At 43.4% G+C, this 25663-nt stretch overlaps 1 protein-coding gene across 3 annotated transcripts in view; it reads right to left on the reverse strand.

Annotated features, from left to right (window-relative positions):
* Positions 1 to 25663, reverse strand: part of arid2 (AT rich interactive domain 2 (ARID, RFX-like)) — a 35566-nt gene that overhangs the window by 1936 nt on the left and 7967 nt on the right. For all 3 annotated transcript variants that reach the window (XM_053414893.1, XM_053414894.1, XM_053414892.1), the window contains exons 5-21: positions 19320 to 19453; positions 13924 to 14142; positions 13404 to 13471; positions 12490 to 12559; positions 11855 to 12105; positions 10148 to 10244; positions 9807 to 10016; positions 9481 to 9645; positions 8189 to 8267; positions 7927 to 8061; positions 7181 to 7374; positions 3824 to 6108; positions 2001 to 2155; positions 1290 to 1428; positions 1092 to 1177; positions 592 to 715; positions 48 to 139 (exon numbers count right to left, since the gene is read on the reverse strand). In XM_053414893.1, the coding sequence (XP_053270868.1) occupies positions 48 to 139; positions 592 to 715; positions 1092 to 1177; positions 1290 to 1428; positions 2001 to 2155; positions 3824 to 6108; positions 7181 to 7374; positions 7927 to 8061; positions 8189 to 8267; positions 9481 to 9645; positions 9807 to 10016; positions 10148 to 10244; positions 11855 to 12105; positions 12490 to 12559; positions 13404 to 13471; positions 13924 to 14142; positions 19320 to 19453 (4503 nt within the window). The remainder of the gene's footprint in view (positions 1 to 47; positions 140 to 591; positions 716 to 1091; positions 1178 to 1289; positions 1429 to 2000; positions 2156 to 3823; positions 6109 to 7180; positions 7375 to 7926; positions 8062 to 8188; positions 8268 to 9480; positions 9646 to 9806; positions 10017 to 10147; positions 10245 to 11854; positions 12106 to 12489; positions 12560 to 13403; positions 13472 to 13923; positions 14143 to 19319; positions 19454 to 25663) is intronic.

Below are 25663 nucleotides of genomic sequence, written 5' to 3' on the forward strand. Positions count from 1 at the left end.
GACACCTAAAACCCCGCAGTACACCAAGAAACCAGCAGGAAACTTACATGCGACCACAGTCAGAGTGCTTGGCGATGTTCTTTAACGTTAAGGCAGCAGTTAGTCGTATGTGTTTGGTCACTGGTCCCTCTTTCTCATCCTAGAACAAGGAAAAAACGATATATACATGGATTCCAGTTTTAAAGAAGACAGTGGTTCAGTAGGTTTTGCAGTTAATGACAGACCTGTGCACACATGTATAAAGTAAAACTAACATATTTTTTCTAATAGGGAAAGTTACTGTACATGCTTATTATATAAAACAGTGGGTGAAGTATTGTTTAATTGCACATAGAGCCTAATGACCAATTGACAAACTATATTCAAAGTTAGAGTCACAGATATGAATTCACTGAGGACCTGGAAATGACCAAACTCCTCCAATTACTTCCAGTCAATCCCGACCTGTGCTTGATTCGGAAGGTGATGGAAACAGTGGGATTTAAAAATCTCCAGAGCAGCTTATATCCAGCCCGACTAACCAACAGCTTAGTGAGTCACACATGAGGGTGAAGGCAGAAATGTGGCTGTGGTGAGCCCTGTTCGACTCACAGTGAAGTCCCTGAAGACCAGGTTTCGAGAGCCTCTGCGTAGGGCCATGAGAGCTGCGCTCGGATGATTGACGATCGCTTTCGGCGCTCGCTGTGCCGGAGGACTGCCTGCCACTGGTGGAGTCCTTCAAAACACATCACACACATGCACATTAGTGTGATTGGTCAAATATTACCATTAGTACATTTCTTCCACTTGGACTTGATCTGTGCTAATTGGCTGTGGTTTCTAAAAAGGCAGATGATTCCTTTAAACTCTTTTTTTAAACTAGATTTTCTAGAACCAAATGATAAGTGAGTCAGTTAGCAGTGGTAACAAATAGCCAGACAGTGAAATCGGCAAAATGGCTTCTTATTTCCAGTAATGAAAAACCTTCGTAGACATTTAACCATCTTATATTTGATTAGTGACTCTAAGTAAGTTTCAAGTGTACAAGTCAGTTTATAGTATAGTTTCAGGAATTAACATTGTATTTAAATGATTTAGAAACGTGTACGTACTGGGAAGAAGTCTGATTGGGACTTTGTGCCTGTTGCTCTTCTAACTTGAGTCCAGCCAACAGAGCCTCTCGAGAACAGTGCTTATCCTTGGGAACAAAGAGAAGAGCATTTTTCATTATCATCATGTTGGAATTTCGTATTGGTGTGGTATTATCAGATCCAAGTGTGATAACACTACTGGGAAAGTAGGGGTCTTACTTGTAGATGCGTGACGAAGGACAGTCTCTGCCGAGGAAAAGGTTCACATCCCTCCCACAGACACTGGCCTCCATACACTTCCTTTCCACCGTGTTGCATTGCCGCGTGGTAAAACACCTGAGACGGCGTCTCAAACCACCTGGAGAATGAAAACAACAACATATCAGCACAAGCTTTACAGTGACTCAGCTCAGGCTGCAACTATTATGATAAGTGATTATTGTGTTGTTTTTATTTTTCGATGTATGGTATAAAAAGACAAAAGCTACTTTTGATAATTTTAGAAGTTTATTCAAAAAGCAACTTCCTGGTCTTCCTTGTATGATGCTCTTTATATATATATATATATATATATAATAAAGATATCTGCAACCTAATCATGACTATAATTCCTGTTTCATATATCTACAATTTAATTCTGACCATTCATAATTCAAGTTCAAGATACCTTACATTAAGTTTGAACTGCAGTTATCTGAACGTGGAATTAAAGATGGTAATAATTAAACTGAACTCTAGACATCTATAATGAGAAACACACAGACGTATGAATGGAAAAAGTTTTAAGTTTGAATCTTAATAGTCCAAATGTAAATGACGATGTAAAACTAGTCCAAATGACATTGATATAAGTTAATTCTGCCATAGAATCCATTAGGTGTTACAGCCCTAGAAGAAGTCACGGCCTGTCTAGCCTGCACCGACACGTACCGTTTACAGGACTGCCACAGACACTTGAAGTTCTGCCCTGGTTTCCTGCTTTGCTCTGGCGGTGCTGCAGAGGTTTGCTGTGCTGGGAGGTGAGGGTTGTGGTGACCCGCTGGTGCAGGCTGGGATACAGGGGGCGGGGATTGGGTGCCGGTCAGCTGTGGAGAGGAGACGCATCATTAGAACAAAAGGACTTTGAAGGACAATATCCACCATACATAACAGACGGTAGTAGTGGTCGGCATAAAGATTAAACATTTGCAAATAGAAACTGCCCAGCTGATACATGCTACACAACAATAACTATGTGTACTTGTTGACTGAGATGTAACCTCTGACTGTCTATTGTCAGAAGTTGTTCTCCCAGTAGCTTCACTATAGGAGGTGGGTATCGGTGAGAGCCACATGGTCTTAACTGGCTTCACCTTCTTAACCTCCAAACATCAGCTCATCGCACCCCCGACCTTTAAGCCACAAGTAGTTCTGCATCGTACATGTGCATCAGTTGTTGGGTTTAATTTTGGAGAGTTTTTGAATTGTGCTTTCCTCGCAGACGTATGATTGATTTTGAAGCTTATCTGCTGGACTACAGACGCCTCAACAGTCACAGGAACAAAAAGGGGGAAATGAGATTCTTTACATTCAACCGACGATTTTTTTTCAGTTGAGCGATAAATAGCAAACCATTTCCCAGAGCAGCACCAGCAAGTCGCTTCGTTCCTTCTAACAGAAGCTCCATTATGTAAATTAACTCATGCAGATATATTCACAGCGCAGGTCATCAGATTTAGAACTTCCATAAAGCCTGTGTCATAACATGCATATAGTAATAGTGTATTATATATACCACTAAGTTATAACAGTGAACATCATAACAGCTTTAAAATATTGAAGTCACGGCAAACTAGTACATTGTTCTATTAACTCAACCAATCCATAAATGTATCCCAGTGATCACACACACACACACACACACACACGCATGCGCACGCACACGCACACTTCTGACTAACAACATGACTCCAGTCCACGAAGCAGCAGTAATACAGAGGACTATACAAAACGATTACTCTATATAGATGCGGCAACACTATAACAGTAAACATGGAAGGATTCCGATCCTGCTGCTTTTGTACAGAATCATATACAAAATGCACAAACAGATTTTTACAAATTATGGCGGTGACTGTCTGGCTCCAACTAAATGGTTGAGCACTTGAAAATGTTTGTTATGCAACCTAATATCAGAATCAAACATGAACTATATCAAAAGTACACAGTGTTTCTCGGTTTCTGACCACCAGAGGCAGTGTAGAGCAACGTTCTGGGTTCTGGCAGTGGGTAGAGAGTAATGCAAGAAAGCCACAAGCTTCACGTTGGTTTTATGTGTTCAGTGCAGTGTCTTACACGTGAAGCTCAGCTTTAGCGTTACCCATTACAATGATTGTAAATGTGAACATCTCCGTCTCCGTCTTAATTTTGATTTCTCTACGCCAGCAGCTCATTAAGACACTGAAGTAAGAAAGCCAAGAGGTTTCTGCTCCTTCTTGGTAAACAAATCTGATGTTTGTTGCATCAAGATATAATGTTCCCTATATATAAAATTGAGAGTCAAGTTATGGCTGCAATGAGACATTCACCGCAATTGAATGTGAATAAAAGAGTTAACTACTACAATTCCGCGGGAAACCTTTAAACTGAACAGTAAAATATTTGAATATTCACAGAAAACATAAATGGCGTTGTAACACTCCCCCCTAGTGTGTCTGGGACATATTGTGTATTGCATGTCTGTCATCAGGTCACACTACCCTGCAGAGACTCACCGTCGAGCCAGCTGCCTCCATCGCTGAGCAGTTCCTCTGCTGAGAGGCCTTCTCTATTGCTACTTTGGCTACTGTGCTTGGGTCTGTTCCTGCTGGCACCGCCACCATGGTGGCACTGCTGCCGGCGTTGTTGGGGTCAGTGATGGTGATGATCCGCACTCCCACTTTATTGGGGATCCCCGAGGATGCTGCCGCTGCGCTGCGGTCCTCGCTCTCGGCTGGCCTCTTGAGGCCTCGAGCCTCAGAGGCCACTCCATTTGAGGGAGAGGCAGCAAGACTCTGGGAGGTAACAGTGACAGTGGGGGGGAGGGAGGAGTTGGGGTGCAGTTGCTGTCTGAGCACAGAGTGGCCGAGCATCAAAGGTCCATTGGTTAATTCCGAGGGAAGCCTATTGCCTACCGCCTGGGGTCCATTAGCAAGGCGCTCAGCCTGCTGGGCTTTGGCAGTGTCCTGCTGGGGGAGAGGAGGACTTGGGAGAGGAGGGTCAGGGCCATGACTCTTTTCAGAGGGGCCCACCTCCCCGTTCCCCAAGTACTGTTTGGAAGCGATGTGATTTGGAATGTTTTTGTTTAAGTTGCCAGCACTGTCAACCCGATCAAAGTCACACACTCCGTTGAGAAGAGTCTTTTTGGGGTCGGTGTTGCCCTCCAAAGGGCTGTTCAGGCCGGGGGAGAGGGCCTGCTTCCCATTCGCAGGGTGACTCTCCACTGCCGGGCCATTGAGCGACCCCTGGCTGTTCCCTGAGTGGTATGGAGGTAGATCAGACTCCATGCACCTCCGACCATTAACCAGCTTCCCGCCTGCCGCAACATCGCCATTACTGGTTTTGCCATTGGAAGAGTCTCCTTCCGCCAAGGAGGAGTTCTCCATCACCTCTATCTTCCTTTCGTGAATGTGAAGCCCCGTGGCATCCTTGGCCTCCTCCTCCTTTTGACAAATAATCTTATCTCCTCTGAGGGGAGCTGGCAGTGGCGGTGGTGTCGGGGGAGCTGCTGGGCTGTGGTGGGGCACAGTTCCAGTGGAGAATTGAGGAGGGGAAACGACGGGAGCCACAGCAGCGACAGCAGCAGAGGTGGTGAAGCCAGTGTTGGGGACCACGGTGAATGTGACTTGTCCAGATGCCGTGGGGCCCTGGATGATGGTAGCCGCCCCTGGGCTACTCGTGGAAATAAGCTGGCCTGGCAAGAGCTGAACCGTCTGGAGGGCTGGAGCTCCTGTAGCAGGGAGCTGGCCAGGAACCAGCTGGACATTGAGCTGCTGAGGCTGAGGAGAGGGGTTCTGGGTGCTGTAGCCTGTCTGGTAGATGACCTGTGGACTTGAGGCCATCATGCTGTTGGGAGGGGGCACCTGCGGAGCCGGTAGGATGAGCTTTCCTCCCGGCGTAGAAGGCCCTCGCTTTGGAAGCAGCAGCTGTTTGATCAAGCTGGACTCAGTGGAGGTAGGTTGAGAGGGTGGAGCTTGGGAAATAATTTGGAGCGGTTGCTGTTGTTGATGCCGTTTCATGGACAGTGCTTGGCTGACAGTTTGATTGGACTGGGTGCTGGAGTGAGAGGAAATGGGTGGGCAGGGGCTGGAAGCAGCTCCGGGCTGCCCTGCTATCTGGATAGTCTGGGCAACGGGAATGGCGGAGGGGTTGGCAAGAACAATCTGGTGTATGGCGGGGTTGTAGCCAGGGCTCTGTTGGGGGTTGGGGCCGACTATTACTACGCTCTGCGCCTGCTGCTGGTTGGGAGACGCTATCGTGGCTGCATGTCCACCTGACTGGTTTGGCGCTGGTTTGGGTGCGATATTCTGAAATGCGACACGTGACGCCTGTCCAGCCCCCACCTGAATGGAAGAGGAGGGCGTTGATGCAGTCTCCATCGGGGAAGCTCCACCAAGGGGAGAGGGTTGTGGCAGGGAAGGATGCTGGGCGATTGGAGGGCACACATTTTGTACCCTGGTGGTGAGGATATGGCCCTGTGGTACCTGCTGAAATAACGTGACTGGCGTCCCGGTGGGGAGCATGGGGGAGTGTTGCTGTGGACTCTGGGGGCTGTGGTTCTGAGTGGCTTGTACCGACATGGGAATCTGGACCAGTGGACCAGGTCGGATCTGCTGTTGCCCCATTGCCAGAGCATTTGGAGCCACCTGTGGGGAAACCAGGTGGCGAGAAACAGTCGGGTGGCTTGAATGGGGAGGTTCCTGTGCGGTCAAGGCCATGGAGGGGGCGGCAACCGCAGTGCTGAGTTTGGGTCCTAGGGCCCGGACAAACGTCGGTCCAACAATGAGTCCGGAACTTAAGCCTGGTTACACAGAGAGAGAGAGAGAGACGTGTTCATGTTTGGTAGCAAAGTTTTCCTAATTAAAAAACAGTCTTTTCCAAAAAAGACATAATTAGAATTTGGTGATTTATATTCATATTTCAGACTGGCTAGGTATGTTTTTACCATGTGTATTGTGAATATGTAAAGGAATATAAATTATGAGTCAACAGAGCTTCAAAGAGTGAGTCACAGAAGAAGCCAATAACTAAAACAACCTTATATGTGGCACATCATACACACACCAACATCAGAGAAAACGAAAAGCATCAGGCTATGAAATATTAGGAAACTGAAAAAATATATCTAGTTGAATATTTACTACTGCACCAGTGACTCTTAATTAAACGCAACCCTGTTCCCTAATCAGTACTAAGCAGGTCACATTTGTTGAGCTTGGTTGATTTTCTTGCTCTATTCAATTCAAGCTAAAATGACTGAGGGTCACATGATTCTCAATCCTGGATGATCTGGATCCTGCTGTATTCAAATCGTCATATTTATTGTTTCTTTTTAAATTTGAGGAGTAGAAAAGCTAAACATAATTCTAACATATCTCCATTACTAAATGTTCTCTGTGTTCATTTCCATATGATAAAGATATAGTCTAGCTTCAAGCCTTTCCATTTCCCTAGCAAGCTCCGCCAAGTAACTTCTTTGACTTTGATCATTTTCTCAGTGTGTTTGGCTTTGTAAATAGTTCAGCCATCTTGGTCCCAGTGGTACCAACTCGGCTCTCTCTGTTACACTGCCAGCATCCTTCTTCCACACTAACACTTTTCTCAAGTGCTTTTTCCTCCACATAGCATTCAGCTCCTGACATTTGGCCCTGCCCGATTCACTTGTGTATACTAAATGTATTGTGAGTTCAACATTACAAAACTGAACCAGGAGAGAAGAAGAGTCAGCATCTTGGGTGATTCAACCCAACCTGATTACTTTGATTCACTTATAGTCTCTCTAGCTAGATCACTCGACTTAGAGTCTGAATACATAATCACTTGGATAAAATCAAATGAAATAACCTAAACAGGATTAGTTCCACTTGTTCTACCTGATGTTGGGGCCTGAGGGTCTCCAGGTGCTGGAGAAACTGCTGCCGGATGCTGCTGCTGCGGAGACTGCTGGTAGTACAGCTGGATGGGCAGGGGGATTGACCGTCGCCTTAGCCCCACCAGGAGGATGTGAACCTGGCCGTTGGTCTTGGACTCATCCTGCCGCCGCATCGTGTGGTTGGGGAACACAGTCCTGTGGAGGCAGTTAGAAGATTATCACAAAGGGAAAAAAGGATTTAAATGTTGAGAGGTGCAGCAACAGATCTGCACATTTACTGGCACTGTCCCAACTATTTAGTTCACATTTGTCTCATCACAATATGAAAATGTAGGTCATAAATGTTCTGTTCGAACCAGAAGGTAGAGAATAGAATCAAGGAGAAATATAGAAGAGGTGCTCTTATGTAAAAAGGATTGTTTCCTATAAATACATGTGTGTCTAGGGATGTGTTGTGAACTGATGTGGTACAGGCTCATCAGTTTATTCAGGCCATTCAATACTTCCTGTTCCATAATATGCACACGTTTTAAGAATTGCGTAAAAAACATAAATAAAAAAAACCTGCTTTCCTTTCCTTGTTTTGGAGTCTACCTGGAGGATGATTGCCATTATCCAAACTGAAAACAGCTATGCTTTGCTCAGGCTATTTAAAACAAACAAACGGCGGTACCTGCTGTTGAGCAAAGTGAGAGGATTAACTAGTTGGGACTGACGAACCAGACGAGGGAGGAAAAAGAGACTCACCGCAGACATTTGAGGAAGCCGGTGGAGTTCAAGATGTTGCTTCGTCCCATTTTACTGCACGTGGCCAGGTACTCCGAGTACATTTCTGACCGAGACACGGAGCCCTCAGAGTTTGTCTCGAAGTGTGCGTTTAGCCTGTTGGAGAAACATGAACAGAGGTTAATCATCCATGCAAAAAAAAGAATCAAAAATATTATCTCTCACTATCACAAATGACATTTAAACTTCATTCTACAGATATCCATGCAAGAATGAATCTTACCACTGCAGTATGAATTTCTCCCCGTCTAGTTCAACGATACCAGATGGTGGTTGAGTGGATTGAACTGGGACCCTCGTTACTGCAAAGACAACAACAAGATCAACATTCAGGGCTTCTGTATAAATGATTTACTGGTGAAACAAAGCACTGCAAAGCATAAGGAAAACGCTGTCTATTGATTCAATAGGTGTCAAGTCTGTGGTGCTCCTCCAGCTGTCCACTAGATGTCAGCACACTGACAGTTTAGTAGCCTTGAGAGTATACTGACTGCACTGGATTTGCAACTCCAAGATTAGGCAGGTGTAAATCCCACCAGGGGTCACCTGTTAATTCACACACGGGGTGCTGTAAAACCTGCCCAATAATGTGTGCATTATTCAGATATCTATGACTACTACAGCACAAATATTCAATCTTTTATACCAAAACAACTCTGGCAACCAGTAGCACAATGGAATAATGTTTTAAAATAATTATAGATGTAAACAATCAGCGGTAAGTTGAGCCAGGACCGGGCAACGAACATGACAGACTTGACTGACACAGGACACGGGCTCCATGTTGGAATGTTGTGTGGCTCAGCAACAGGTGAGTTTATCATTTGAAAGTGAAGTATCGAAAGCAGACAGTGATTCCAAATTTATTGACTACAGACTCTTTCGATGCCTCTGGCCTGACGTGTATGATTGAACAACTTTTAGCCTCTGTTGGCCCAAAACACAGAGTCAAACGCAAACAGTAGATTTATTGCTGCGTGTGGCCTTGTAGTCTGTTGCCTTATTTACATTGGCTTTTTAAATCTTATTTGCATAGACACACCTCTTCAGTTGCCATCTGGGCTTTAGAAGTCAGAATACAAAACAAAAGGGGTTTTCTTTTAAACTAAATAATGCAAACTAAATTATGCATTATTTCAAAATATAATATACAAGTGATGGTAAACAATCCATTGGTGTAGATGAAAGATACTAAACATTTCCAGTGGAACACGGTTGTTCAGAAAAACTAATTCAAAACTATGTTTATAAGTTCTGAGACGCATGGAATTCCCTCGAAAATACTAATTTAATGGATAAATAAATGAACAATACTCAGCACTCCGATACTTGAGCTTGTCAGACCATAGTTTCAATCTACTCAAATCACAACAAAGTGTTCAATCTCTTCTTTAGACGGGAGAAAAAACTCCGTCACAATTCAATAATCAGGGGTAAAAGCTGTGACCCAACTCCTGTCAGCAGTGTGAGAGACCGTGTGTGACTGACATATGGAGCAGAAGTAAAGACACTCACCAGGTGCTGGTGTTCCCTGCACAGGGGCAGGTACCTGCTCTACCAGCTGTGGTCGCACCTCGGCTGCCTGGTCAGCGCTGGCCTGATGCTCGATCAGCCGCACCGCTGTTAGGGCGTCAGGTCCAAACGTGTGAAGGTCAACCGATACCAAGCGCACTAACAGGTCTGACCGGAGAGAAAGAGAAACGCACAAGAATCAGCACAGGGGTTGAAACACACAATCACATTTCAGCCATTAAGCAGAAAATTCAGCCCAAACCCAACAAGAGCAATTAATCAATAAAAGATTTCAAGGCCAGAAGGAAAGAAAGTAAAAAAAGTCACACCTATGCTGTGGTCGACGCAGGCGATCTTGCTGCAGGGAATCTCTCCGAGCTGGGCCAGCAGGTATAGCACCTCCAAGGAGGCCATGAGGAGCATGAGGTCAGGCAGGGTGAGGAGCATGATTACCTCCCTGTACGAGTCCTGGTCCACATACTCGCAGATTAGCACCCCGTTGTCCTCTGCCTTGCTGAGGTTGCCCAGGATCTCCATGGCTGAGGACACATTCATATTAAGTTCCTTCACACACCAGCCTTGACAAGTTAACCCACTGAATATTTATCGCATCGATCCCAGAGAGTGCCCAGCCTAACAAGTCACCACGGTGAGTCACCGGAGCACTCACCTCTCATTTTGAGGAACCTGTCCCTGGACATCAAGCATTTGGTGATGGTGTGAAAGATCAGGTGAGTCGTCCGAAAGTCAACGGGATCCAGCTGGAGCTACAGGAGGTCACACAAGGTTTATTTCAATGATCCCTACAACTAGCGAGACAGCAGCCAACAACTGCAACATTCTTTATCAAGGGCCGGCTGTGAAGGAAACACTGAATATAAACTAAACACAACCATTAGAGAACACTTCTGTTACTTAATTTAAAAAGCAGGTTGAATGTCCAGGCCAGTGTCCAGCAATAGGTATTTTGACCCAGTTTTACTATCCATTCATCTGTTCAACAAATCCTTAGACATCTGTGCTGTAAACTGGGAGACCCCACGGTGGAAAATACCTGCTCAGACTGTGCACCAGACCGACCCCATAGCAAGTGGGCCCATTGCCATTTGTGAAAATAAACCAGTAGAAAAGCGGTCGGCTGATGATCGAGGTTGGCCTTACCAGTTAATGGGGGTTGATTCATGCGATTCCCCAATGAACATGTTTGCATTTTACTTACATGCCAATCCGAGTGACTTAATGCCTGTCTCAGCCGCAGGAATTTGTATTTGACATTTTAATATTGTCAGGTCATGGTTAACTATTGGTTAATGAGCGCTGATTAGCAGTACAAAAAAACATCATAAAATGTCTTCTTGGTCACAACATAATAGTGCCCCAGTAGGAATTATATTATCAGCATTAAGACGTGACACAAGGCTCTGCAGTATTGGATCTGTGTAATGTGCCCTACACCCAACCATCCAATTAATCACTTCAAAGACTGAACTGATTATATCAGGGACCCAATGCATACAGTTTCTAAAAATAGATACAGGACTCATTTACATGTATTTCCTACCAGTAAATGAAACTCAAATTGAAGCAAACCCATGTGATACATTCACTTTGACTGAACAGTCGGCATATTATTTTACCATCATTTAACGTTTTCTTTCTTTCTTAAAGTAAAAATCTTATTTTTTTTTTAAGCTGAACTAGAAGTGGGTGGGTCTGAGTTCAGTGTGTAACTGCCAATAAAACATATTTCAGCAAAATTAATATGTGACAACTAAAGCACTGCTTGTGAGTTCCAGTCCTCATTTCTTTGGAAGCTGCAGCTACATTAAGCTAATGTTGTAGTTAATGATCTGCGCAGAGGCCTGGTCACATGTGCTAATCATTGCTGCTGCTAAACAGACAGTATTTCTCTTAGTACAGCCTAACGCACGCTGCTTCAACAACTATAGAAAATCCAGACTTCGACCGACCTGCTGTACATAGTTACTGCTGCCTGGCTGTAGTTGTGCCACTCAGGGGAGGCGCTTTACAAAGTAATGGATTAAATCTGTGCACACCGCTGCAGTGAATTAAGCAATATGCTGTTAAGGTTTCTTCCCCGTCAGAAGAGACAGATATCATTCATCAACTGAAGTGACTCATCTCAGGCTCCAATTCCGTCTGTTCTGGAGGAGGTGTTGGCTCAAGACAAGACACTTTAATGTGTCACACTAACCTACATTTGGATACAAATCTTCCTCAGGCCGTTTCACTTTTACTCCACAACTGAAGTGACCCAGATCCAGAAGATCACTTATACCTGACAACATATTTTGAAGCATTGAACAAGACTTTTCACTATTTCTACCCCAAAACTAATGCTGAAAAGCAAACCCACCTCGGCAGCCACGTTGCCCAACGTGTCCAGTCCGAGCTGTCGGAGTGAGATGAGGTTACAGTGGGCACAGAGCAAAAGGAAGCGCAGGCACGTTCGGTTGGCCGCTAGCAGCTTGACGTTGGTTTCCTCGAAGGACAGGTTTCGCAGGATAACGGCAATCTGCAGCACCCGCTGGGCCTCCATGTCGTTGATGCCCGCCCGCCGCGGCGGGTGGAAGAGGCTCTCCCAGCGCCCGACACACGACGTACCATCTGTAGAGAAGAGACGGGGGGGGTGACTATGAGCTCTGTGCCTCATGAGGGTGTGTGCAAATGTTGTAACAGGGACAAAAAACTAACTAAAACAACTGTGGTTCTGAAATATGGTGCATTGCTTTGTGTTCTCATGAAGATGTCAAGTCGTTGTTAAAATGTGAAATACTCTGTGTATGCAAGTTTGGAAACGTCAACAAAACCAATCCTACCTCAAAAAAGTGGTATAACACAATAATGTAAAAAGAAGCAACGGCAAAAAAATCTCTACACTCTCAAAAACAGCCTTATTGCCTTCAATAAAATAACATGGAAACATTCACAGATGTACTCTTATACACTTTTCTCTTATTTTACCACTGTAAAATAAAAACGTATGTTTACCTTGCGGTTGACTGCTCTTGTCCCAGATCAGCTCCCTGACTTCCCTGTCCTCCACCACCTCCTTCCAGAACTGCAGAGGGACAGAAGTTGTTTACATTTACACTCCGACTGAGACAATGATTACAGCCAAAGGTAGCTACTATAAAATTAGACCAACATACGACCTTCATGATAATCAAACAATTTGCTCACAGCTCAGTAAGTACATTTAAAGCATAAGGAAATAGCATGGCAAGTAATATAAAACTAGCAGCAACTCAAAATTATCTAACTCTGTTACTTTTTCCTGACCGCAAGAAATTCCTTGTTGTTGCCTTCTGTTTGTATTTGAAACCAAGGACATTTTGTCAGTGTTTCTCACAACATTTGTTGCCATTTACATTTGTCAATTTAACTCACTGATAAACTGAAAATTTGAACTCTAATCACACCATTTTATACTTTCAAGTTCCCATAACCAAAACAACCACATGTTGTCAGCAGCCTGCGTAAGAAGACCAGACTTCTCTTTGATAACCCACATTAAAGCCTCTTGCATTAGCGTCACACTGCAAGATGCGAAATTCCTACTGAACGTGACCTCTGACCTCACAGCCAAGAGGACAGAGCCGAGGACCGAGGATAAAAGAAACAGCCCAAAGCAGTATTTAAATTGCATTATTATTATTAAGTCATGACTTGACCACACATCTGAACTGGGCCGAATTCAAAGTGAATTGATCTTTACATTCTGTGTGAAGATGCCTGAGAGAAAACTGCTCTGTGAGGAGTGATAACCAATCTTCACACTGTAAAAAGTGTGGTTTCTTATTGAAAGCAGTATTTCATTTCTATCTTTAATACTTAAATGAGACGCATTGAACAGAAACTACTTACATAACACGCACAGATAGAAAAAACACATTTAACTTTACCCTGATAAAGTCCCGGGAGGTTTTCTCCTTCCAGTCTATCCCGAACACCCCGGAGAAGCTGCCTAACGCTACAGAGGGAGGTTTAGAGTAGAGGATTAGATTCACTTTAACTTGTATGTATTCCTTGTTCTTCCATTATATGGAGGTGGTGCTCAGTGCAGAGTGCCACTGATCCTAAAACAAAGAGGTGAGAAAAGGGGGAGGGCCAACCCCAGGGGAAATGATCTTCTCTAGGGTTGGGCAATTCAAAAGAAAAGTAGGTTTCTCTCAAGGAAGTTAGGATTACAATGATTATGATGAACTTTGGACATGTGAACTCAAACAACCATTTCTATCATATCATTGCATTTAGCTGTAACACAATAAATAAGCAGAAAAGCTTTATTTAAAAAAAAAAAAAAAAAAGGTATAAATATTACAAGGTTTCTTTGAGTGGTGAAGCCCAAATAAATTATTCGAATCCCTAAATAGAAATGACAGTCTCAAAAGGACAAGCTGAGGTGAGGAATCGGGAACTTACAGTCGTCGAAGACGCCGGCGTGGGCCAGCAGCAACGTGACCAGTTTGGGGTCCTTGTCCAGCTGCATGGAGTGCTTGCTCTCGTTGGAAAGCAGCGTGCAAACGTTAACAGCAAAGTCCACTTCGTTGGGTAGGCCCGAAAGGAGTGACAGCACCAGTTTGTTATAGTCACACGGTGGAACGAAATCCGTAGACAGTCCATAGCTTTGGCGGAGATAGTCTGGAGACAAAGAAAGAAAAGAAACTCAGGGTTATTATACAGACGTATTGGACAAGATATCAGCTATAAACATGTTAAATTTGAAAATTGCTTAGGTTTGAAATTAAATTGAAATTAAAGACAATTTAACACCAAACTTGTGAGGCAAATACAACAAAAAAAAAATTAAACGCGTTCATGTCTGTTAGACTCCACTGTCTTCTACCAAGTCTGAAATACTTTCATACATTTCCCAATGTTCATAAACTAGTTAGAGGGCGGGCTAGAAAGACACTAGTTCAACACATAAACAACAACAGACTGAAAACGCAGCATATATCAGAAGTGATCATTCTTCTTCAGTCTGGTTGTGAGCAGAGAAATGCAACAAAAAAATATATAAGGCTCATAGAATTGCCTATTAGTTTAAAAACTGAATTTCAGACTTTTTAAAAAGGACCTGTGGCCACCCTGATACACAAATACATAGTGTGATAAGTGAAATGTCCGACACCCACATAAACATTTACGGTCAAAACAGAGCTACTAAAACATTCTAACATGCAGTTAATACATTCAAGTTAGGGAAGGAAAAAATGGGAATCTAAATGAAATACTTTGTAGAACAGGGCTTCTAAAATAGATAAGGCATGTGAAAGGCAAAGGACAAAAAGCAGTGAAAATAAACAGATAACCCCTGGATGTCAACGTCAAGATCCCCTATCAGATGGGTCACAGTTTTAGGTCGGACTCCGGAAATAACAGATTTATCTGCAAGACCCACATCTGTGATTTATGCAGTTCTTTTGTATTCAAAGTAGATAAAAGGAACATCACACCACCATCTAGCCATGTGTCAGAGGAGAAACAGCAGGTTGAGACACTGGAGGTGAGTTTAGCATCAGCCACAGAACGGAGGTGCAGAAAAGGAGGGAAATCCCAGTTCTGTCGCTCCTGCCTCTGCAGACCTTCCGCCATGTCGACTCAGATTCCTCCTTCAAGTGAGATTAAACCAAACAGGCTTTTATCGGGTAAAAAATGATCTTTAGTTCCAATGAGTCTGATGAATGTTCGGGAACTTTTAATCGTGTTTGTGTTAGCGTCTCAGTCCCCCCCCCCCCGTGATTGGCTTTTTATAATTAAAAGACGCCTAATCCTAAATACTAAAGAGCTGTTTGTGTTATTATTCAGCAGCTCTAAGTGACAGATAATCCAGTCTGTGGAAGTGCAGTCATTGTGTCAACGATTACCCACAATACCTCACTGTGCTACAGTTCGATTTGCTGCCATCAATCATATTCTGTGCATAGGCTCCACTTTCTGTACAGGGGACATTTCAATTTGGTGCAGGACTTTTGAAAACCGCTGCCTCTGGAAACCAATCATAAAAAAGAGAGGAGTCCCACTGAGTGAATTTGATTTCCATGCTGAAAATGTAATTCAGCAGAGTTGGCCATTATAGCAGCAACAGCTCCAGTCAGAACCTGCACGTCTTTGCTCGTCCTGCAGCGAGACGCCACCACTCAGAGGGACCGAGGATATATGACAGACCAGGCTTCATGAGCAGTGTAGGATTTCTAAAGGTGGTTTCCAATATTCAAATAATAAGACATCACTGAACCTGCCGAGCCAACATTAAACCCCTTCCACCTTGCTGCCCCACTGTATTAAGGTTACATTTAAAATTCAGAGGCTGGAGAACAGACAGACTTATTTTTAAATGTCATGCATCAGAGCTAGACTAATAAATCAGCCAGTCAAATACACTTACTGCTATTAGCCTACTTCAGCAACATAAGCTCCATGTGTATGTAGAGGCTGCAGGACAGAAACTGGGTTGGTTTTGTAACATGATTTTTTTTGCCAGAGTACAGACAAGTTGTCAAATCTCAGAATGCATCTTGGTCACAATTTTAATAGATATAAATTTAAAATCTGAAAAACATATTTTGTGGAATTATTTAAACTTCAAATTTTAATATTACTATCAGCCATGAAAATCCAGAATTGCACTAAATCCAACTGATTATTCAGATAGAATTTGCAGAACCATAATAAATTATTTTAAGTATTCCTGCCTATATTGCAATTTGGTTTTCAACCTACAGTAACTTTTTTGTCCACTTGGGGACAGTGAAAACCAGCTTTGAATACAACACTTGTATGTGGTCATCTTTAAGTAAACAGTTGTGTATTTATAGCAGCAGCATTAGTATTTATCTGAAGGTGTATATCTGGTCCCCTGGTACAGACTCATCCTTGATTAGCTGAACAAATAATTTATCAATTAGTGTGTCTATGACTCAGGAGGCAAGGCAGGTCTTGCACTAACCACAAGGTCAGTGGTTCGATCCTAGGCTGCTCCATTATGTGTGCAGCCCCCGACAGTGGTACTGACAGTGTGTGAGGTCGGGGTGAATGACAAAACTGTATTGTAACGTGCTTCGAGTGCTCATCAAGACTAGAAGTGCTGTATAAATACAGACAATTTAATACAGACATGCAACACCTGCCACATACAAGCTGCTTGTGATCCACTGTTAATATGAATTAAAGAAGCTTTAATCTTTAAACCTAAATGCCCGAATGGTGAAGGAGATAATACCCTTACAAGCCACAGACTAGATTCACCACTGTTTGTTGTGCGTCTGTTCCCACCGCGGACATGTGTCGGAGTCAAACAGCTCAGCAGGCAGCAGGCTGACTGCCAGAGAAACAAGCGTGCGACTGAAGGGCTGCAGGCTCGGATCTAAACTCAGGTGGAGGGGGGAAAAAACAAGTGCTTCCTTCTTCCCTTCATCAATAACCGCTGTCAGGACAGTCAATTACCTCTGAGAGAAGCTCAGCGGTCAGCTCCACAACACTGCGAGGCTAATGGACACCTCGCGTTTACTGCGTGTGAGCACGATCCGACAACACAGACAAGAGGCTGGCCTTGGACCGCCGCACAAAATCATTTACTTTGAAATACGACGTGGTTACTCGGAGGCTGCTCTTTCATCATGAAAGCAGGAGCACGGCAGGGTTTGGAGCAAATTTTTTTTTATTCAGCAATGATTAGATGTGTGGAGGCAACTTGAAAGAGAGGGAAAAAAGGGCCCCGGCAATCACAGTATTCTTCACAGCCTTGGTTTGAAAGAAGGCAAGGTGAGGACGGAGCTACACGAGTCACAGATATAAAAAGGGATACATGTTCAATGCAATGAGGAGGCTCGTGAAGAGGACAAACAGCAGAGTTGAGCTGTAGCAGATGGTCTCCTGCTTGGGTTGTGAACGGAAAACAACACAGAGCCGTTTTCTCCCCTGCCTCTAAACTTTGCGAGAATCGTGTGAAAACCAAGCTTCACTGAAGCGGAGAGAATGGAAAGCCTCTTCGAGGCCGTTGGGATGTTCAGATGTTTGGTGTTGAAGTTCAAGGGTACCTGAGTCATGTTGTTATGAATAAAAAAACTTAAAAAAAATCACCATGGAGATTGTGTGGCAAAAACCAGCAGGTGGAGCATACAGCCAAGGACTTAGAAAACAAGTCGAGCAGAAAAACTTTAGAGCACACCTGAAAGTACCCATGGTTAAATAAAGTAATCCCATCCCTTCTGAGGGGAAAGTCCACATCAAAGTGCTTCATTTGGAGGCGACACAGTGGTAACGTGATCTACCTCAGCCCATCATTAACTGGCTAAAGCCTAGAGGAATAAAGGACATTTAGGGAAATATACCTATCCCTTTCTTGCTCAGTGATGAGTAGAAACAGTTCACACGCAACATGGGGCGTGGCGTGCTCAGCCAGGACATCAGGGTTAAACTGACCGGAACGATCTGGATTCATGATCCGACATCAGCGATTAATAACTTAAATTAATGTGAGTTAGTCAGTTTGTGTGAAGCGCGTCAGGGGCAAGGAGACACAGAACCAACGAGCACAACTCAAACCTGACAGGCACTCTACTCCGCTATTAAGTGTCCGGACTTGACCCCTGACTGATGCAGTTCATGTACTGTTGCAATCAGAGTGAGCTATGGCCTGGTCCCACATACAAACGTATCAGTGACGAACTTTCTCCTTCCATTCACTTCAAATCAAATCTGTGAGAGCGAGTAGGTGAATAAAACATTAGCTTCCAGTGGCGACGCAAATCGCAGCGCAACTCACATGGAATTCAACTTTGATATGTGTGACCGAGCCTATTCACAGCAAATATTCTCAAATTCAAATATTTCTCAAATCCAAGTTTGATCACTATGTGTAGCAAGGGTTGCACATCTAGAGGGGATACGACAAATGAATCCAACTTGTTTCAAATCACACGCTAAATGTTCCCTTTAAAAACACTGCTCATCTGTATCTTAGGCTGGACAGCAAAAATAGTCATCACTGACAAGACACATTCAAGCAATCGGGGGAGATAAAAAATGATCAAAGACACGAGGAGACATATTCCATCTGGATATGGACATGGTGCCATTCAAAGCTGTAGACAATATGGGATTTATTACACTGATGCTCTGTACGAGCCACTAGTGTTTTAATGTAATACTGTTTCTTTTTAAACGGTGTTAATAGCCCAGAGGCTGGTTGGAGTCTACGGTCCAGACTGTGGGTCATGATTGTGATAACAAGATTGTGATTTTTGGGAAGATCTGCCCCTCATTTCTCTTTTGGTGTAAGCCTGACAGCAGCTGTTTGAGCTGGGTCTGCTTTAGTTGCGGTGAAGTTTCACATTGATCCGCGACACAGTTACTCAGACGGTTCTGGGTAAATGAACAAAGCACTTTCATCCTCTCCCTGCCTCTCAGTAGAGCGCTGGCAGCCACTACCAAACAAATGCTTGCACTTTATCTGTCACTAAAGTATTTAGCCACAAAGCTAAACACACAGACAGCTGTCCTACCTTAATTATACTCTTATGAAATAAATTCAACTGACATCAAAAAATCCTTGAAACAAAATGCTGTTGTCGAGGCTCGTTTCTATGCATAGACCTGACCTGTGGGCCGACCGGCTTCCCATGAATCTAACACAGCTCTGATGAAGCGATGCCTTGCTGTAATCACATTTACTGAAGTGTCTGCGTTGGCCAAGGGGGTCGGACAGAAAGAGACAGAGGGACAGGATGAACTTGTGCATCTGAAACGGAGTGAGACAGAAAACCACAAACAGAGAGTGAACCAGTGCCCGCACTGGGGGCGTCTCTGCCTACCTGATACAACGTGTTGCTGGTAGTTGTAAGAGTTGGGAATTGCACCGATTGGAAGAGAGGTTTTGGGATTCCCCGGCTGCGCTTCTTCATCATCCTCGCCGAAGTGGTGGACTTTCTCATACTTCTCCAAGTATCTGTAAAGGGGGGGAAAAATAAATAGACCATGAGCCAAAACTTGCTTGGAATGAATTTGTGCTCTACATTCTTTCAAGGACTGGAGGGACTTATTGGGAATGTATGCAGGCACTATGTGTAGTGTAATCATCAGGTTATAGTTCTATAATATCCCTTGAACTTATACATGAATTTTGTTCTGTACTTGTAAAGAAATTACTGCTACAATAATAAAGGGATGAGGGGAACATCTTTTTAGAATTCTGCAATTATATGCAAAACACGAAAAACACTTTAAAGAACTGAGAAATGACATAGTATGTGCGTTTCATTTTACTTATATCTGCATTTCATCTCTTAATGTATACAATACAAAATTCAAATCAATGATACAAACATTTTTAAGTTTACCCACAGAATAATGACACAAGTTACCCTTCAAGGCACATTTTCCATAAAGTCCCTTCTTCAAATTCCTATAGACATTTTTTTTTTTATGATTTAACAAAGCTGAACAAACGCCATGTAAAAACAATGATTGCTTTTCCCAAACAGATTGAGAAAAAACTATAACCTTCTGTTGAGATCACGCAGAGAAACATCAGACGCGAGTCAGAGCTCTAAGCTGTTCAGATAAAGAAAACAGGTGAAGTCAATCACCCTTACTGCAGCATGTTGTTTCACAAAGGACCCACACCTGCACGTATTGTCAAGGAGACGACACGCTGAAAGCACAAAACTCACTTTGGAGAGCGAGCTGTATGACAACACTCACGTGTCAAAGATACCACCTGTTGTGGCTAATGATTCACAACATTAATCTGTGGAGCAACAGACTTTACTGGGGGGGAATCAAGCTAAAGAGAAAGACGTTCAAGTCAAACTAGAAATCCAATGAACAAGTGAGTGTAAAGCAGGAGGGCTGACATTTAGCATGGCTGATCAGACAAAGAGCATTGTCCAGACAATCAGAGGGAAATGACTCTCCCATACAGTCCGACTGCTGAGAAGTGCAGAAACAACACAGCGACACGCACTTAAGTGGAGAAATGACACGTCAACATTAATCTAAGATAAAATATGAATCCACTCGGGAACCCTGTGTACACAAGCGTAAAAGTCAATGGTAGGGAGACCACCATTTTATTACTATGAATTACACAGTTCAAGGGATTAGTTCTGAAATATAATCGGAGAGCTACAAGAGCTTTCACCGGGCACTGCTGGTTTAGAATTTGTTTAATGGTTTGAGTCAGTAACAAGAATCTTGCCTAACATGTGGTTCTTTCAAAACACTCAACACTATTCAGTTGAGCATGATCCAGTGAAAATGAGAAATGACTTTGTATGAGGGAATGCTGATGAGTCAGAGCTGAAATAAAATGATGTGAAAGTTATGTATCACGATTAAAGTGACCATTAAAATCAAGGTTCCTGCTGAACACTTTCTGTACCGATACAAACTGGAGGAATTTCATCAATTGTTGTATTCAAATAGTTTATTTATCATAGATAAACATTTGCAACATCTACATTGAAGACGAGAGGCTTAAGCTTCTGAACAAAGCTTTTGTTTTATAAACAAACCTTCCCATAATGCAGGATTAAACCTTAAATAAGTGGCCAAAGCATTAGCATCACTCATGCTGTTACAGTATGAACCAAATCACCATGGTAATTCGAATATTGAAGATTGCATACATGGTATAATGTGAAACCGGAAACTATATTTCATCACTAGTACCGACTGTGTGAGATGTGAAACCTCAGTAAAACCACGCAAAATAAGGTCAATTTAGAGTTCTGCATTTTTTTCCAAACTTGAAGAGCCTGTGAGGTTCATGCTGTGTTAATGCGAACGTGAAGGCATTATATAAACTTTACAGCGACATGTTTCAGAGGATAGGTTGCCACAAAACTTAAACAAATCAATAAAAATCAGGTTGAATACCCCTTTTCGATTTTGGCTAACCCGGGAAGAGCAACAGGACCAAAACCTGTTTCAAACTTTGAATTTGAATTACACCAGCAGGGTTGGAATGGCAGCCAATCCTTATTCTGAGTCCAGCATCATGATGATTCACTGTACATCATATGCCAGTTTGGTAGACACATCGCCCAACCCAAAACACCACAACCACTCATCTGAATAGTGGAAACTGAAAACAAGTGAACTGGCTGCAACACGAACAGCTGTGTTCAGACATCAAACCAGCGTTTCGTCTTGAACTCAAACTCTTCTCATATTTTGGAGGCACTAGCATTGAACTTGGGGGAAAAGATCGTTCATCAGCATGCAACTGCCAACCGGCACACTTACTTGGATTTGATTAGCACACAATTGTGATGCGTGGGAATCTGCCAGGCAAACAAAAACACACACACACACACACTTTCACACACATGCAGCAAAATACCTCAGCAGTGAAAGTGTGGTGAACCCTGCATGTGTGGCCGTGAGTCACCGAGCGAGTTTCTGAATGAGGCCCCGCTTGTTCATCGCGGCCAAGGTAATCCCCCGTCCGCTGGCTGCCGGGTGACACGCTGGACTATAAATACACTCAGCCTTCATTTGTAGAGTGAGGAAGAGAGTGAGAGCGTGTGAGAGATCTGACGCGGTCCCAACTGCAGCGTCATCAACCGCTGTCTGGGCACGAGCAGGAGAAAAAAGGGCTCGGGTGGAGGTATGGGAGGGAGAGAGGGGGGTCTACTGCAGCACTTCCCCTTTTTTTCACATGCATGATGAGGGGGACATCAACCCCCTCCTCCTCGAGTAGCATCCGATTACCACCCAACAGAAACCACTGGGATTTCATCGTTTAACGGTATTTTGGGGGGAAACGTGTGCATCATCACTAATAGAGGCACGTTTTACCTCTAAACGCTGCAAACGGGTGGGAAACAAGCAAAGCATGAGAAGTGAGAGATCGCCTGTTTGCAACTGCTTGTCCCTGTCATTAAACATTGTGTTATTTACAGTCATCTGGATCCCACCAGTGCAGACACTGGCTTCGGTTACTCTCAGCTGCCGGACTGCCCAAACGCCCTCGATGTGTCAGTGTGTGGGAGTCGAATGCCCCCTGCTGGACGTGGACGCAGACATGAACACACCCCCACTGCTGAGCTCTGGACAGACATGCTTCCTGGGATCCAACACTGCAGGCTGTGGGTGGTTTGCTTTGTCAATAATAGAAGGTAAAGTTTATTCACAGCAGAGCCAATTGAGAAAATGCGGCTATAGTACATTTAATTTAAAACACAGGAAGCACACTTCAAGTGGCTGCATGGTAATAAAAAAAAAAGGGAGTAAGGTGACTGACATCGTATTTAGGATACAAGGCTTGCAACCCTGAGTGACTGCAAATGATGCAAAGAGTAGAAAACCCACGTAAGAGTGTTTAAACGTGTGTAAAAACAAATTGCATGTTTGTTAACATCTCTATTTCAGTTATCAGGTTGGTCTGTCTCCATGTCACAGAAGGGGTTGTGAGCAATTCCTAGACACACTTTTGCAGAAGGAAATGTTTTGCATCAATTCAAATGTTTGCATCTTTCTGGAAATGAAAAGCAAGGGGTTGGCCAACGGCTTTCACTGAAAAACATGCTTTTCTTTTGAAAGGGTTATGCAAAGCTGCTTACTCAGTTTGAAAGTGCACCATTTCTTTGGAAATATTCCTGATGACCACTCGAATGCATTCTACCTCGCTCACTGCGTTTTGTGTTATTGAATTCAGGAGAAGGCTCCACTTATTTTTGGGCTGCTAGTGTTGAATTTGCTTCCCTTTCACCCCAAACATTAATCCTGTCCCTCAGTGCTTCATTGTAATGTATGAGATGCTGATCCCATCCACCTGCAGCTGCTATTTATTTTGTGGATTTCGCCATTTCCCTTGCGCCAGGCTCACTACACGAGATTTTGGGCCGATCTATTCCCGATTCAGCCCCTCCGGACAGTAGGGAGAGAAATCTGGTGTGGGACCTTGGTCGGTGTTGATGTTCAGCCCAGATTATCTGGTAATGTGAGGGGTTTACAGATCCTCTCTATAACCTCCCGAACTTTTTGAGGAGTCAGCAGGGCCGCCTCAATAATATCAAACGTGTTGGAAGCTGGATAACAGTGATTACGTCCGTGCTCTCACAGGACGGAACGAGAGAGACGCGTCCACAAGGAGACAGAGTCGAGGAGTGGCTCACACTGTCACCTGCCAAGCCACAGTAAACATTCTAGCCCATGACGCTAACAGCTAGCATGCAACTGTTGGCAGGTATTAAAACAGACAGTTAAAGTCTCACCTTCAGACTTGGACGACCACCAGCGTTAACCTAGTCTCCCCTGACATTCTCTCAGTCTCACTCTTTCAGCCGCCTGCTTACCATGTTTCTCACTGCTTAGTATTACTAACATAAAAGTGGGTTACTGCGACAGTTATCTGGCTCAGGTTATCTCATGACTGAAGCTTTCACTTCTATGAGACATACAATTATAAAATGTTCAATATGATAGTGTTTTCCTTTAGCATTTAATTGTGAATTTAGATTTACTTACATTTTTCAAAAATAATAAATGATATTAGGGACTGTGTGGAGAAAATGACACTTATCATTCATGGTTCATTGCTAGTGACACCACAATAAACCCCCGAGCGATTTCCTGCATCAAGTGTATACATTGAATATCAAATATACCCACAGGTTTCTCCTATCTCCACAGTGCTAGAAACATATGTATGTACGTGATATGAATAAAAAAGATACATGTCAAGTAAAGCCAGAACATTTTTCCTGCAAAGCTTGGGGCTATGCAACACCCAGAGAAAACAGTCAAAATATATCTGATAAAGTGGTACAGCCAGATTCTAGCATACAAAGCAGATGTGTCCATCTGCTTGTTAGCAAGGAGACTGAGCTAAGGAGATTAGGCTTGGTGACCAACAATGCTGGAGGGGAGGTCAAATTACACACTGGCTAAAAACATGAATTCTCAAGAGCATTCAGGTGTTTGTGCTACAGCGGTCTTATTTTATAATGGTTCCATTTTTTTTCCTCCCATGTTTTATTTAAAATACTGATATCCATTAGAAGATATTTGTGGTTTCCTCCCAATGTCCAATGCAAGATGAGGTTAGGTTGATTGTAAACTAAATTGACCATAGATGTGAAGGCAAGTGTGAAATGTTTGTCTGTGTATGTTAGCGACCTGTCCAGCAGGGACCCCCGCCTCTCGCGCAATATCAGCTGGGATTAGCTCCAGCTCCCCCCAGAGCCCACAAATGGATAAGAAGTGTTGATTGCCTATTGATATTTGTAATTTTTCAAAGCTGAACTATCTCAATATGGTTTTACATCTTATCTCTCACACTTCTCTCTGGTCATCTAGCAAGAACATAGCATTTACTGTTGGTCCCTGAATCCATGTAGAATTTTCTGTTGTCCAAGTGATGCAAGGCCAGGTCAACCATAGCGAACGGATTGTGGTCTTAATACAACTCACCATCAGATGCTAATAGGCAAGGCCACCTCTGAGGTAATTGTTAAGCAGTCGGCGCTGAAATCAGATTAAATTTTGAATAAAGTGCTGCGAGAAATCAGAGTAAAGAAGTTCAAAATACTGGTCACTATTATTACTATCCGTCTTGTAGCTTGCAAGCTTTAATTATGACACCACAACCTCAAGGAAGTCTTGACGGCTCATTTAGAGACAGTTTATGAACACAGGCTGTGTACAATTTTCCATGGGTTTAACCTTTCAGCATCTACACCTGCTTAGAAAGAAGAAAAGAGATGGAAAGCACTCTGTCTTTAATATGGGACCTCAAAGTCTCTTATTATGCTGCAATGAAAAGCAGGAACAGACACTACTCCTCACGGCCTTTTCTTACTCCATAACTGAGCATTTCTAAGTCCAAGCAGCAACCAGGACGAGGCGGGGGAATAATAACTCAGCTAATGCAAACCAGATCAAAAGGCCACTTCATCCAGATGTTCCAGAGGAGCAGGAGAATCCACCGGCTCTCACAGGAAGTAGAACAGGACCAAAAAGGCATGATGGTAACTGGCATAACCGGGTGTGAAAATAAACACTCTCCCAGCAGAAAAGCTAAGTGAAATGTGTGTGCAACATTTTTTACTCTCTTTTTGTAGAAATTGCAAAATTACAATTCATCTTTTAATCAAAAGTGATTAATCTGATGTTTTGACATTACATTCAGCTTTAACCACATTGTCTTAAT

This window comes from Pleuronectes platessa, chromosome 22 (assembly GCF_947347685.1).
Source record: "Pleuronectes platessa chromosome 22, fPlePla1.1, whole genome shotgun sequence".
Lineage (NCBI taxonomy): Eukaryota > Metazoa > Chordata > Actinopteri > Pleuronectiformes > Pleuronectidae > Pleuronectes > Pleuronectes platessa.